At 40.3% G+C, this 13,940-nt stretch overlaps 1 protein-coding gene and 1 long non-coding RNA gene across 3 annotated transcripts in view; one reads left to right on the plus strand and one right to left on the minus strand.

The window, feature by feature from the left end:
• Positions 1-6,896, minus strand: part of LOC112988312 (uncharacterized) — a 171,457-nt gene extending 164,561 nt beyond the window's left edge. For both annotated transcript variants that reach the window (XR_010389920.1, XR_010389919.1), the window contains exon 1: positions 6,740-6,896. This is a non-coding gene — a long non-coding RNA (uncharacterized LOC112988312). The remainder of the gene's footprint in view (positions 1-6,739) is intronic.
• Positions 6,878-13,940, plus strand: part of DARS1 (aspartyl-tRNA synthetase 1) — a 39,169-nt gene continuing 32,106 nt past the window's right edge. The window contains exons 1-3 of the mRNA XM_064514611.1: positions 6,878-7,062; positions 8,210-8,267; positions 13,802-13,894. Of these exons, the coding sequence (XP_064370681.1) occupies positions 6,973-7,062; positions 8,210-8,267; positions 13,802-13,894 (241 nt within the window). The 5' untranslated portion in view covers positions 6,878-6,972. The remainder of the gene's footprint in view (positions 7,063-8,209; positions 8,268-13,801; positions 13,895-13,940) is intronic.

The following is a 13,940-nucleotide window of genomic DNA, read 5'->3' on the forward strand; positions in this document are numbered from 1 at the left end:
AACACAAATTAAAAGGAATGTCCTCAACAATCCAAAAATGGAGTAATCTGTCAAGGTCCAGAAAACAGAAGCTTCTGTAAGCAACCCTGCTGTCAGGTAAAGCATTTAATCATTCTGAACGAGGGACAGTTAAAACGAAAACATGTTATTATGTGTAGGATTTGTATTTTTGCTTTTAAAAATGAGATGGAATATGATGGGTTAATCACCCTATTTATCTTTCTCTGTTATGGACTGTGAACTGTATACTCATCATTTTTATGAGCTATAAAAAGGAGGAAAAGGTAGGGGGAAACCCTCAGAGTAGGATAAAGCAATGAACTAGCAGTTTTGTATGCATTCCCCACAATCCTAAACACCATAAAGTTTAAAAATGCCTACAAGTTTTGCTCAGCAGAAAGAGAAAAGAGGAAGTACAGCCATGAAGAGTGGCTGCAGTTTGTATACTATACAGTTCATATTAGTATCCCTAGAATTGTACTATGCTGCAGATATGCGTATTATTTAATCACACTGTTTGCTGAGAGTTGAAAATTGGTACTGAATATGGCATCATATTCTCCTGCTCACTCTGTAAGAACAAAGCACATTTCTAGAACTCAGAAATGTATCACATAAAAACATGACATACGTTAGGTTTGCACAGTGAAGTGTTCAAAGGAAAGGCCCAGGCCTCGTAAAGATGTAATAAACTTTGCATTCTATGTAATCCCCCTACCTGAAATTTAGAGGAACTTGAGTATCTAGGCTGTTTTGAAAATCTCATTTCAATTCCCTGCAAACTAATTAACTTCAAGTCAAAACACTACATTTGTGCATCTATTCTGATCAAGTTTAAGATCTATACTATTTGTTACTGACATGTGGGAGCTATCCATAAAGGACCACCAGTACAGAAATACAAATGATAAAAGTGTGTTTACATTTTTTCCCCAACATGAAAATGACCATCCTCTATTTGTCCGAAGCTCAGGAAAAAAAATGGCAAAAAATTGAGAACAAACATAAACAAGAAATCTCCCCAAATAAAATGTTAACGACTATAAGAAATTTAGACAAAAAGATTATAACAAAAAGATATCTGTTGCGTATCTTTTGCCAAATCCCATATCAAATAAAATTTTATTTTTCTTATGATGGTGAAGGTACAGGCTGAATTCATACCTAATTCAAATGGCATCACCCTAGTGAGATGGAATTATTTCAGTTTACAGAAGGAGAGGTTTGACCCCAACTGTGTTTGCCTGAAGCTCTCTGGTAGAGAAAAGCCTGAGCTATAATGACAGAGTGTGCAGAATGACCCATATTACCTTTTGGCTAAGTACTACTTTTAGCAAGCTTTAGCAGTTTATCTTCACTATATGGTAATGATGACTTTTCTCAGACACAAAGAATTATGGTTTTTATCAATGGTTCATGCCAAATCCAAGTCCTTAAAAGAAATCAGCCCAAAGCAGGTGCACAGAGCTGTCAGACCTTGAAATTTGTTTTGAAACCAACCACCTGTTAGTGTAATTGTGTAGCTGTTTTTCCTGGCTTATGGGATTTTAGTTCAGCTGTTGTTCTCATGCTAACGTTTATTTCCTCTAGGAATCAGTCCATCCACTTACACTAACCTACAAATTGTTATGTGACTATCTTCACAGAGTCTGATTCAATGTGTGCATGCAAAATGTCTGTTGTAGCACCCTTAATCAACAGTAGACTTTGTTTACAAAATAGCTCATAATTGCAGTAGGAAAATGTCTGAAAAATAGTATTTAACATCCTCTGTGTCAAGTCACGTTTAATCATTTAGATGACTCGTCTCTGTTCCTTGTTTGTTTAAAACTGCAACAAAGAACACTTACTCTTAATCGATGATCTCAAAGATCAGATTTAACGTTGGTGCCTGACTCACATTTTACTGATAACAGAGCACTGTTTCTGCCACTGAAAGAAAGTCTGAGTCAGGATTCCCATTAAAACCTTCTGTTTCTAAAGGTTTATACTTCACCAGAAGTTTACTCTGCATTAGAAGTTAGCGAAGACACTCTCAGTGCAAATGCACATTTACTTGAAAAAATGAAAGCAAAAATCTGCCTACATGTGAGCTATAAGGGTAAAAATTATCAGAAAGATAATGGCTTAAGATGCTTTTTGTAAGTAAGAAATGGCATTTAATAAATAACAATGGCCTTGTACTTAAGGGGCCAGTCAGAATTGCAGTTCCTTTATTCTCCAGATTGCTGTTTTCAGCACCCTTTGGACATAAGCCACCCCAGAAAAGGACTTGAACACTTGGATCAGAACAATAGCTGAGCTGTTCATGAAATGAATGTTTCCTTGAACACAGTCAGTCCCAGTCATCCTGCAGCTCCACACTGCCCTCCAGGGAGGACTGTCAACAAAGTCACAATGTATCCCTCAGTTTACCCCTGTCAGTAGACTATTCCTTGGGAGTAAATACATAAAGCAAGAACAAAAAATATAGCGGATATGAACATAAAAATATTCATAAAGTATTTCATGACACAAAACAGTAAAAGCTAAATTATGAAGATTAAATATTCCATGTGTTCTTATACATGCACAGATAACTGCTATCCAAATGCCTTTTTCAAGCATCGTATAAAGGAAACAATAAACAATTTATGGGTAAAAGATCATAAATATATGCAGTGCTGCATGTCCAATGGGCATAGATATTTCATCGTGTAAGACATGATTACTAGGTTTATGCATGGCATGAAATGTGAGTTGTTTGCAGCTATTTAAAATCATTTGGGGACACAATAAACTGTTGACAAGATTTATCCCATTGAAATGTATTACCCATCCCTGACTATAGAGCATGTTGTCTTGTATTTATCAGACGGAATACTTCTAAAATGGATTGAGAAACTCGATTGTTATCATTGTCTTAACTTAAAAAGACTACACCTTTGTATAGAGTTCTGTTAAAAGAAATCCTGCTGCTTATCATAAGCACGTACTTCCCCAAAGTTCCTGTTTTTTTAGAAGTTTTATTAATTGCAAATGTTGTTTACTAGAGGAAAACCATGATTGAAGCTGTAAAACAAAGAGAATAGTGGTAACTTTAATCCTTTCAATAAGCCTTTGTTTCCCATTGACTAAAAACTTCCTAAAGGAAGTAGAGCTGCGAAAATCCAGGAAGGAATTAGATTTGCCAAATTCTGCTCCTACTTGGATTTAGATGCAAAGCCTTTGTTACTCATTGTACAAATGTTTGAGTAAAAAAAGAATGATCAATTACAAAAATGCATTTTTACCAAGGTTGAAAATTATAAATAGAAGAGCTTTCCCTATCACAGAATATATAACTTAAAAATAAATAATATATTCATTTTTTAGCTGCTGCTGCATTTTTTTAGTATTTTTTTCTTTTTGTTATCTAAGGGAAACTCAGATACTGGCCTGATAAGGATCATACAAGAACCTAGATAAGTAAATAAGCATGGGAAGAAAAATACAAATGCAACCTCTTACTTACATTAAGCATGATTCGCAGCATGCAAAAGAAGAGAAATCTTTAAAATCCCTTTCCATGACAACGAGTAATTGCATATTGGAAAGTGTACTATTGTGGCAATAAAGCTGAATTCCCTGAAGGCCATTCAGAGACACTACCAATTTGTTTTGTATTTTTTTTCCACATGCTCATTTTAACACTGTACCAGTTCATGCTCTCCAGGATTTAACTAGCCAAATACACAGAGTCTAGGTAAGTAATCTCACTTATTCCACTGGCCAGAGGCCCTTTTAATTTCTCATCCTAAAATAAATGCAATTCCTACCTCCTTCCCACCAAAGCAGTGTATATTTAAATGTCCATTTCTTGTTCAAGAGTACACTGGAATATTAAAGGATATTTGAGCCACCATTTTTGTAAAGAAATGCATAAGGATAGATCACAAAAGGTGCTGACTATTTTGTCTTGATTTCAGTGGAAGTGTTGCTTAGCATATCCTTACACTCAGCTCTTATGTACAGCTCTACATTTTAACAAAGGTGTGTCAGAGGTTTGGCCAAGCTTATTTGGATCACTGAGTCGGAAAGGTTAAGCTGTGCAAGTTCCAGTAATGTTGCACTTGATATCATGTCCAGTCTGTGTCTACTGCTAGCTCAAACTGGGTGTGATCTTCAGCTTAAGCAGAAGCAAATGCCTCTGGATCCCTAATGAGATGCATTAATGATTCTGCTATGGAAACGCCCATCTAAGCTTTGTAACACTGTTACATAAAAGACCAAATTTTGGAGTAGTTTCACTTCAGGCTGTTGTGGTTGCTAATGTTTAAATATCTAGGATACATTAAATGACACTATGCTGACTTAAAACTTGCTTTAAAATTTCCCTGTATGTTAATAGACATGTGAAGTACATCTTCAGTATTTATTGACGGACCCTAAAATCACACAAAACAAATGTTTTGATGGGATAAAATTATAACAGCTCAATGAAGAGGATTTTTTCATTCCACTTCTAATCACAATATTTGACAACTCTCTCTTCCTTTAAGACGGAAAAGCCAGTTTTAATTTAAATTACAAACTGTTGACCAGGCCTCAGCTTGGCTTTGCGATTCACTGTATGCCTGAGGGATGAATTATTTAGCATTAGCACATGGTATGTCATGTCTTGTTACTTAAGTGTAATATGGCTTCCATCCAGCTGTCCCCACGGGGGCCCCCCGATTGGCTGTGGGTGATGTCATTTCCATTCGGTAATCCTCAGCAGAGCCCCAGGGGACAGTGCTGGCCTCCCAGCCCCTCTGCCTCCAGCCTGGGCCCAGCAGTGGGGTTACTCCTACTTATCACTCCAAGGTTCACTGCAGGTACTGCTCCAATTAAATGATTTTCAATAACAGTGCAATGAAACAGAAGGTGCAGCAGATAAGCTACATCACCTTTATATAGTATCTTGCTTTCTTTACAGAAACTTGCAACACATTTTGTGAGATGCATATGGCAAAGACTTTGGCAATTCCTGCCAAAGCTCCAAATCAGCTCACAAATTTTGAAGGGTTTATTTAACCAAATATGAAAATAAATATTGTCAGTAGAGCTTTTCTTTCTAACATTAATTTATTTCTCTATTTTCGGTGTATTTCAGAATTCTTTTCTAAAAAAAAAAAAAAAAAAAAAAAGTGTTTCTACATGCAAGAGAAATGGATTCTGGAGAAATGACCTTAGAGCATAATTCTGGAAAATGCTTCTTTTAAAAGACTGGCAATTAAATAGTTAAATTAATAGTTAAATTAAATAGTTAAATAGTTAAAAGTAGCGTGCCTTTAAATGGTCATCTTCTGTTTTCAGTTAACATCCTCATTATTTTAAAAGGGCACTTCTTTCACAATCACCTTCAGATTATTTGCCCATATAGGTAATAGTCATTATGCCATTCACTACTGGAAGGTTCCCAGCATAAAAATAAGAGTTACAGAGTTGTTTCGTTTTTAATTAATTTTGGAGCAAAGTCAGTGCAATGTCGAGAATTACAGGGCACTTTCAGTGCGATACAGATGGTACTGTCTACTCAGTGGTGAGGCACAAGATTTGCATTTCCCTGGCAGTTACGGTTCAGCAGTGGTTCTGCTCAGCCTTGTATTCTAGATGACAGGTAACAGAAAAGATACAAGTGACAAGCCCTGAGAAAACCAAGTGTTTTGTTACTGTTACATTATTGTTTAAAGACACTACATGATACTCTCAGAACTTTGTTGTGGTGAGAAGATATGTAAACTGACTGTCATTTGTCTTTTTTGCTGCTGGATCTCAATTATTGGTAGTATAGGGTTTTACATGAGAAGAAAGGATTTCGTGAAAATCATGTGGTCTGGTAGTGGTGAAGTGCGTAATTCTATAAGACAGAGACAGTAGGGGAACTTTGCAAGGGGATTCCCACAAGAAGAGATACTGAACCTAGGCAGTACAAACGGCTGCACAATAAACAACCCTAAGGCAGGAAATGAAGAACACCAATCGATACTGCAAGAGGGATTGTTAGTCAAATGTGAAAATTCAAAACTGCAATTTAAATCAGGACTGCTAACTCCCTCTTCTCGTATTGCAAAAAATAAACAAACCATGGCCATAGGATTCAACAGCTGCTCAGAACTTTGATTTTAGGCATTTGAAAGTTGGCACCTGCAGCAAGTCCTAGCCTCGTACTACAGCATTGATTTAAGCACCCAGCCAGAGGGAAACACCTGGATTTACTCTTATGTTCATTCTCCCCAAATTATCAGACCTACTTTGGTTTTTAGTTAACTAATAATAAGCAGCAGGATTAGCAAGCTGACAGGAGAGTAAACTGCTATCAGGGTGAGCGCTGGCAGAGAGATACTACCTGCAAGATAGGACAAACTGCACTTTGGTTCGGCTACCCGATTCAACCCAGTATGTCAGCACGAGCTTGCCTCTGTCACCGCAGTTGCCAAATCTAACACGATACCTCACACCGTAATGTGTCACATTGCAAACTAGGGCAACTGAGGACCAAGCCCATCCGCTGTGCTCCGTCCTGGCTCCAGAGAGGTGGCCTAGACGAGCACAACGCTGACAGCCTCGGCCAGCTCGCCTGCGCCTCACAAACTTTGGCGCAGCATCATGGCACGTGTCTGGAGTCCTGTCACGGAGGTGGCAGTGTTGTGAAGATAATAACGATAACTTCGATCGTTGTTAGTCTTCTGGGGGATTGTGGGGGGGGCTAGCCAAGCAAAGCCTTCGTCGGCCCTACCTGTGGGAGGGGAGGAAGGCTGGGGGCCGTGCTGGGGGCAGCGCCGCGGCGCCCGCCCCTCCCCCCGCGGGGAGCCGTTAGCCGTTAGCCGTCAGCGCGGTGGCGGCAGCTCTCGCGATGGGCGGTGAGGGCGCGCCGCCCCGCAGCAGCTCTCGCGAGAGTCTCGCGCGTGCGGAAGCAGCGTGGCGCGGGGGCCGGGCCGAGCCGTGAGGGGCCGCGCGAGCTGCAGCGAGATGCCGAGCGCGGCGGGCCGCGGCCAGGGCCAGGGCCAGGGCCAGGGCCAGGACGGCCGCCCGGAGAGCGCCGAGCCGCCGGCGGCCGATGTGGGTGTCCGGAGGGAGGGGGCGAGCGCGGGCCCGAGGGGGGAAGCGGTCGGGGCGGAGGGGGGAGCGGCGCGGAGTGGGCAGCAGGGCCCGGCCCGGCCCGGCCCGGCGGCGGAGCCCCCCTGGCCCTCGCGCGGCCCTGCCTCCCCCTCCCCGGGGCGCGCTTGGCCGAGGGGCTCTGCCCTCTGCGGCCTGCCCGGCCCCCCGCGGTCGGACCTCGGCGGGAGCTGGGGGAGGGGGCCCTGCTCAGCTCGTCCCTGCGCCCCTTGCAGCCACCTCCAGGGCTGGGAGACGCTTGGGTCCTGTCCTTGGAGGTCGCGGGGCAGCGTGAAGAGTCGTAGGCCCGTGTTTCTTCCGAAGGAAAACGTGAATAACGGGCGTCGCTTCGTTTTGTTGCGAAATCGAGGTTACTTGTGTTGGAAGGTGGAAAATGCAGCAGTAGTAAAGAACTCCTGAGCATTGGTGGCCTTGCTAGAAATTGCACATGGGTCATTGGTCATCAAAAGCAGAGGAACCCAGGCTCTCAAATACAGTATTTAAAATGACCTTCTGTTCACATACTGAACAGAATAAAAAGAAATAAAAAGTTTTTTTTTTGTTTTTTTTGTTTTTTTTTTTTTAGAAATGATTGAACTTTTTGGGGAGACTGTATCTAGAATTGTGATCCCTTTCCTGAAAAGGCTCCATTCCCCTGTGTATTACCTAATAGATTTTGTTAGTGGCTTGCTTTGGCTGGGATACTGGCCTGTGATCTGCTGGATTTCTCAGTGCAGCTAAATATGGGAAGGATATATTTAAATTCCACAGAAGATCCATTGCTAAATACATTTTCAGGAGTAGCTGCTTCATAAGTATTCGTCTGAACATCTGTATAGAAGTCACATATATTTACAAATATATATAATATGTATCTATTTACAAATAATCAAGGAATAATCCTAATGAATGTTTGCTGTTGGATTTTATTTTTTCCTACAGGGCACAACTACCTCCTCTTGCTTGTGTATTACTAAGAGTCTGAAAAAGAAATTTCTTAACTTATAATATTATACCTCATTATTTTGCATTACCTGTAATGATTTTATTCATGCTTTTGTGCACTCTTCTTTGATTTCTGATTCTTGTATGTTTCTCCCCTCCATTTTAGGATTATGCTAAGGAAAGATATGGAGTGTCATCAATGATACAATCCCAAGAGAAAACAGGTCAGTTAAAAAATGAAAAAAGTTTTAAAAAAGTGGAAAAGAAGAGATTATGTATTAGATATGTTCATACTTGTTTGGAAAATGATTTTCCAAACTGTTTTTCATTCACTGAAATCCTGTTGACATTCTTTCCCTTTATTTTAATACATTTGGCACCCACGAGACTGCATCTGGAGGGCTGTGTCCACTTTTGGGCTCTCCAGCGCAAAAAAGGCATTGACATTCTGGAGCAAGTCTAGTGGAAGGCTACCAAAATGGTCGGGAGACTGGAGCACAGGATCTCTGAGGAGAGGCTGAATAAGCTGGGCTTGTGCAGCCTGGAGAAGAGAAGGCTGAGGGATGATGCTGGGTGGTCAGATATTGGAACTGGGCCCAGAGAGGTTATTGGATCTCCATCTTTGTCCTTGCCTGGACAAGGCCCTGAGCAACCTTCTTCAAGCATGGGGCTGAACTAGAGACATCCATAGCTCTCTTCCAACCTACATGATTTTGAACAGTAAAACTGCAAAATGAGAGAAGGTAATAGGTTGGTTTCTTGTGTCCTCTTCATAATGGAATGTTAAAAAAAGTCATATCATTTGTTATCATGTGAACCTTTTTTTCCCCTGAATGATTGTTTTGGTTGACCTCCCTTAGGGAGGGAAATGGAGAATATAGGAAGAGGAGGAGCCACAAAAGCATCAATTGAAACCAATTCAAGGGTATCATGGTGTCAGAAATGTAGCAGGATGAGAAGGTCACAAGATACTGTATTAGGAGTCATTACTGAATAAAATATGCATTAGCTATGAAGAAAGGGAACTGAAGGTGAAGTTCTGTTAGACATAAGCCAGTCCAACTGTTGGCTGCTGTGGTCTCCCTCTGCCTCATGCTGGGTCTTTTGCTGATCCATTTCAGCATGCTTAAATGCTAATAATAATAATGACTTGTTTAGCCAGCTTAGCAATGTGGAAGAAAAAGCTGGCTAGGGGCCTGATGAGTGCTGGAGGAGGCAAGAACACAGCTGTCCATAAGTTACGTTGGCTTAGATTGCTGTGGAATCACAGCCTAGAAGGTACGATAACGAGAAGAAGCTAACTTCTCAAAGTTAGCGTCTGACTGGTTAAATTGCATTGCTGACTGTAGTCTGAAGGACTGCCCTGTTTGATCCCCTCTCCCTGCATGCTGCTGTGATGGCACTTGCCTCACTGTGGTTTCTGCAAGCTATAACCCCTGTGCCAGTTTCATTCTGTGAAAGCCCCAAACTGTGGCAGGTTCAGATGGTAGATCCATTCCTACTCTCTTGGAAGAAGTCTGCCCTGTAGACTGTCTCATATTCAAAAGAAACACTCAAAATAGTGGGAGGGGGGAACATACATTCAGAAAGCAAATGGTAAAACCTATGGGAAGTGATATGAAAAGGGCTGAGTGTTCTGTTACCGCCTTCCCCATCAGTCCTCAGATAAAGAAAGTCTCAGCTAATGTGCAAGGTTGAGGAGTTTTTCCATTGGACTTAAGATGGGGCCTACTTCTATTCCTGCTGTTTAATTTTTTTAGGAGATGGTTCCCCAGAACACCAAAATTAGCTAACAATTAAAAAAAAGGCCTGAAATAAAAAAATCAGGATCAGCCTAGTCCCTTCCTCAAGGCAGATACCCTCTTATTTAAGGATTCAGTACTTACTGCCAGGGAGAGCTCTTGAGCTCATCACTTAACGTCAGCAGGATATATGTGCTGTTCCCCAAAGTATTCTGCTTGGATTGACTGTCTTAGAGAAACTGCTGTTGGCGGAGGGAGGGCACAAATGTGGGTGTTCCCATCTGTTTCTACTGTGTTAATTTTGTTTCTGAAGTTCATATGGGTATGTGCTATTTCTAAGTCAGAAGAGTGAATTATGATACGATATGTGCAGATCCGCTTACGATCTGGCAACTGGAGCCAAGAGGCAGTACAGACAGCACACTCGTGGGCAGGAGCATGATTGATGTCCTCAGCGCTGTCGCTCTTAGGCTTACTGTAGTAGCTGCACTGTACTGAGGACGCTGGCCAGACATGGGCTGCTAAAAAGCTGAGACTGATCAAGGCAAATTGTTCTCCCTTTCCAAGGGATAGGGTGGTTGTCTGTCCTCTGTACTCATAGGTTCTTGTTCCTCTCCAGGCCAAATAAAACTTTTTTCACTTGTTCCCAAATTTTTTCATAGGTACTCCACCCTGCTATATTGATCTCACACACACCTGTGCCTTCATTCTTGGCCCACTGAAGTCTTTTTTTTCTGCTAATGTTGGCTGCCCTGCCTATCTGGTGCGCTCACTTCCCCTTACATCATGTCTTTACAGTCCTTTCTGCATGCTTTAGGCTATGACTGCTAGTAAAACTCCATTCGCCTTTCCCTTTTCCTCTCTTCAGCTCCATTACTTTCATCTCCCCTCCCCGGAAGTTACTTTCATCTTGCACTGCTTTTGGCTTTTAGATTTTTTTTATTCGACTTATCTTCCACTCCTCTTTTTCAAATTAATCCAACATGGTAATGATGCTGGCACTTCACAGGAACAGCAGAAATATTGCTCATACCCTTTGAAACCCTGTGATCTAGGTTAGATGAACTTAGCAAACAAGCTCATATGACAGACAGGGGTTTGTCGCAGGGATAAAATGTGATTTTTGACTGGTACAACCTGTGTGGGTTTGGGGGTTTTTATCCTCTTATGTTTAGAAAGGGCTAGGGTTGTGAAGGAAAGGTAAGGATATTTAATATGCTGAAAAGAAGGCATTGTGTTGTCTGTAAAGGAAACAGAAGAAGAAATCCAGGATCAGTTTACCCTGGAATGATTCAAAGTGGCAGTGAAGATGAGATAACATGGATATTGAATTGGGGCTGGAAGTGTAAATTCAGACTTGTGGAGTGCTTGGTTTGAACTCAAGCTGCTAATCTTTATTTAAAATCCATATTACCTTGTCTTCACTGCAGCTGTAGTATGATTTAAAACATCTTTTATTTTTGCAATATCCAAATGTCGGTAGGTATTTATGTGGAAAGAAGAGGCAAGAAAACAGAAGATGTAAGTACAGCTTGCATTTGTGAAACAATAAGTAGGTGGTGTGAAAATTATGCAGGAGAACCCTTAAGCTGAGACTTTCTTTATTTGAGGACTGATGGGGAAGGCGGTAACAGAACACTCAGCCCTTTTCATATCACTTCCCATAGGTTTTACTCCTGTGGTTTTTTTATGGACCCCTGTGAGGAATCTTCATTTTTATCGTGGGAAAGACAGAAATGAACTGAAAGGATTTCTAGGTGAAATGGTATGCGAGAGTACAAAGGGAGGATTCTAGCCACAACATGTTGCGTGGACATGAGAGAATGAGTGACAAAGGATTATTTACACTAGCAAGTGTAGATAATACCGTGAACCACTGGCATTTGAGAAATGAGAGGAAGGAAAACTGGGTTTGGGCAGGTTAAAAGAGGGAAACAAAGTGAAACAAAAGTTACTGTGTCCTTGTGGGAAAAAAAAATCACTTTATTGTGCCTCTTCAGAGACTATTTTGTTACCCTTTTTATGAAAGGTGAAATAGATTTTTAATAACTCATACCATATAAAAATTTTTGCAATGAAAATTTTTTGTTTAGTTTTGATGAAACATGGACCATTATCCAAAAGTTTTTTTTTTTTTTTTTTTAGTGTTTATCTAACGCAGATGGTGCCTGAAACATGAGGGATCCATAAAAAGAGTAACACCTCATTCTGCCTTTATGCTTGTGCCTGGAAAATGTTTTAGGTTTATAATAATACAATTTTAAGTTGATTGAGGTAATTCTAACTGTCTAAATATCAAAATTCTAGAAGTACAAAAGCTTACATTTTGTGCTGGTTGTATGTTTGCTTAGTACTGATGAAGTTTGGATATCTGAAGTTGCTGTGAAGTGATAACATCTTTACTCCCCTTTCTTCCCTCCCCTAAAGCACGCACACCCATTCACACGCTCTTGTACATGTACGCGTGTGCACACACACACAGTCTCTCATATTCTTAATTATGAATATATTTGAGTCAATTTCCTATCACATTTTTCTGTATGCTTTCATTCTGTTCTGGTTTTGATGTGTGCCTATGAGGGAAATGCTAATTCTCTGTGGAGAAAGCACATAAACAGTAGGTCAGCTATGGAGTTTTTGCTAGCAGAATTTCATATGAGATACCATTATAGTTCTGTGTTTAAAAAAATAGCTACATTACTCTGAGCATAAACTGAAGGGAATTAAAAAAAAAAACAAACAAATTTCCAGAAATTGAATCCAGTCCCAGTGCAGAATAATAGGATTGCAGGGCAAGCTGTGAGTGGTATTCAGAGACGTAGGGAAGAAGTCCAGAATGGCAGATGGCAAGCTGGAGTGTCGGCAAAGTTTGGAAAAGTTCTGACGGGAAGAGAAGTCTGGAGTGGAAGTGGTGGTGTTTCTTAGTAAATGAAATGTTATGTTGAAACATAGGGCTAAGTCTTTTATGAAGGACAGAGACAGTGAATTTGCTTGTATTACATACCTCCCTTGAAGACAGTTTTTCTTATAATGAACAGTGGTTTTAAGTACATACAAAGTCTGAATGAGTAAGTGTAGCTGCTAGAACTGTGGAGTTTCTAAAAACTCCTGATTTAAAAAAAAAACAACTTTCCTTGGTAGTTTTCATTTGTTCCTTTACTATCCAAATTCCTGCCCTTTCCTGATCATGCAATTCCCTTTGATATCTAAAAGATACTAGCTTTCTTGGGTACATAGAATTTGAAGGGTTCTTTCTAATGAATCCTGTCTCCTGCCATTGCAGGCAACTGCAGTAGTGCTTGATCAGGTTATCAAAGAGATTCTCTCTTTAAGTAAGTTTTATTGGTTTTACATACTTATATTGCTTCTGAGATGTTGCTCCAAAATGTCATTGCTTTGGTCAAAATGAATCTTCTTTTAATTTCTAATTCATATCTGTTCATGGTTTATTTCTCTTCTTTAAATAATAATTATTCTACTCCGATGTTTACCCTACTGACGTAAATACGGAAAATAGTTGCATCTCCTTTTCACCTTTGTTTTGCTGTTTGCGACATGCCAACTTCCACACACACAGTGGAGCAGTGCATACATCCCTGAGCTAGCAAAAATCCAGACCAATAGGCACACATGGTGCAGTGCAGCACTGTGAAATCCTATCAAAAATAGTGTAGTCATGTTGGGCTCTGCCATCCGTGAGCTACAGTAAGTCTTGCTTTTGTTTTATTGCAGTTTGAACCTGCTGTGCAAGTCAAACAGTAAGCCTGAACCAATTTAAAATTACTTGATCAAGTACAATTCACTGAGAGAGGAAATGTGATCTTTTGTGTTTCCAGTGTTAACATCCACTGTAAAGTAGATACACAAAATAACATCTTGGATTTATTATAGCAAGATTTATTTAGCAGTAATACAAAATGTAGTATCTGAGTTTAAAGTGAAAAATGTTTTTGGTTATTTCAAAAAAACGGAAGCATTCTTAAATATGTTTTTTTTTTTTTTTTTTTGTGATGCAGATCGAGTTTTGATTCGAATAAAAGACTTGACAGTAGAGAAAGCTGATGAAGTGGTTTGGGTTCGTGGCAGAATTCATACAAGCAGAGCTAAAGGTGAGATGCCTCCAGGGTTTTGATTTTTATATTCTCCTTGATATAA

This window comes from Dromaius novaehollandiae, chromosome 7 (genome assembly GCF_036370855.1).
Source record: "Dromaius novaehollandiae isolate bDroNov1 chromosome 7, bDroNov1.hap1, whole genome shotgun sequence".
NCBI classification, from domain to species: Eukaryota; Metazoa; Chordata; class Aves; order Casuariiformes; family Dromaiidae; genus Dromaius; species Dromaius novaehollandiae.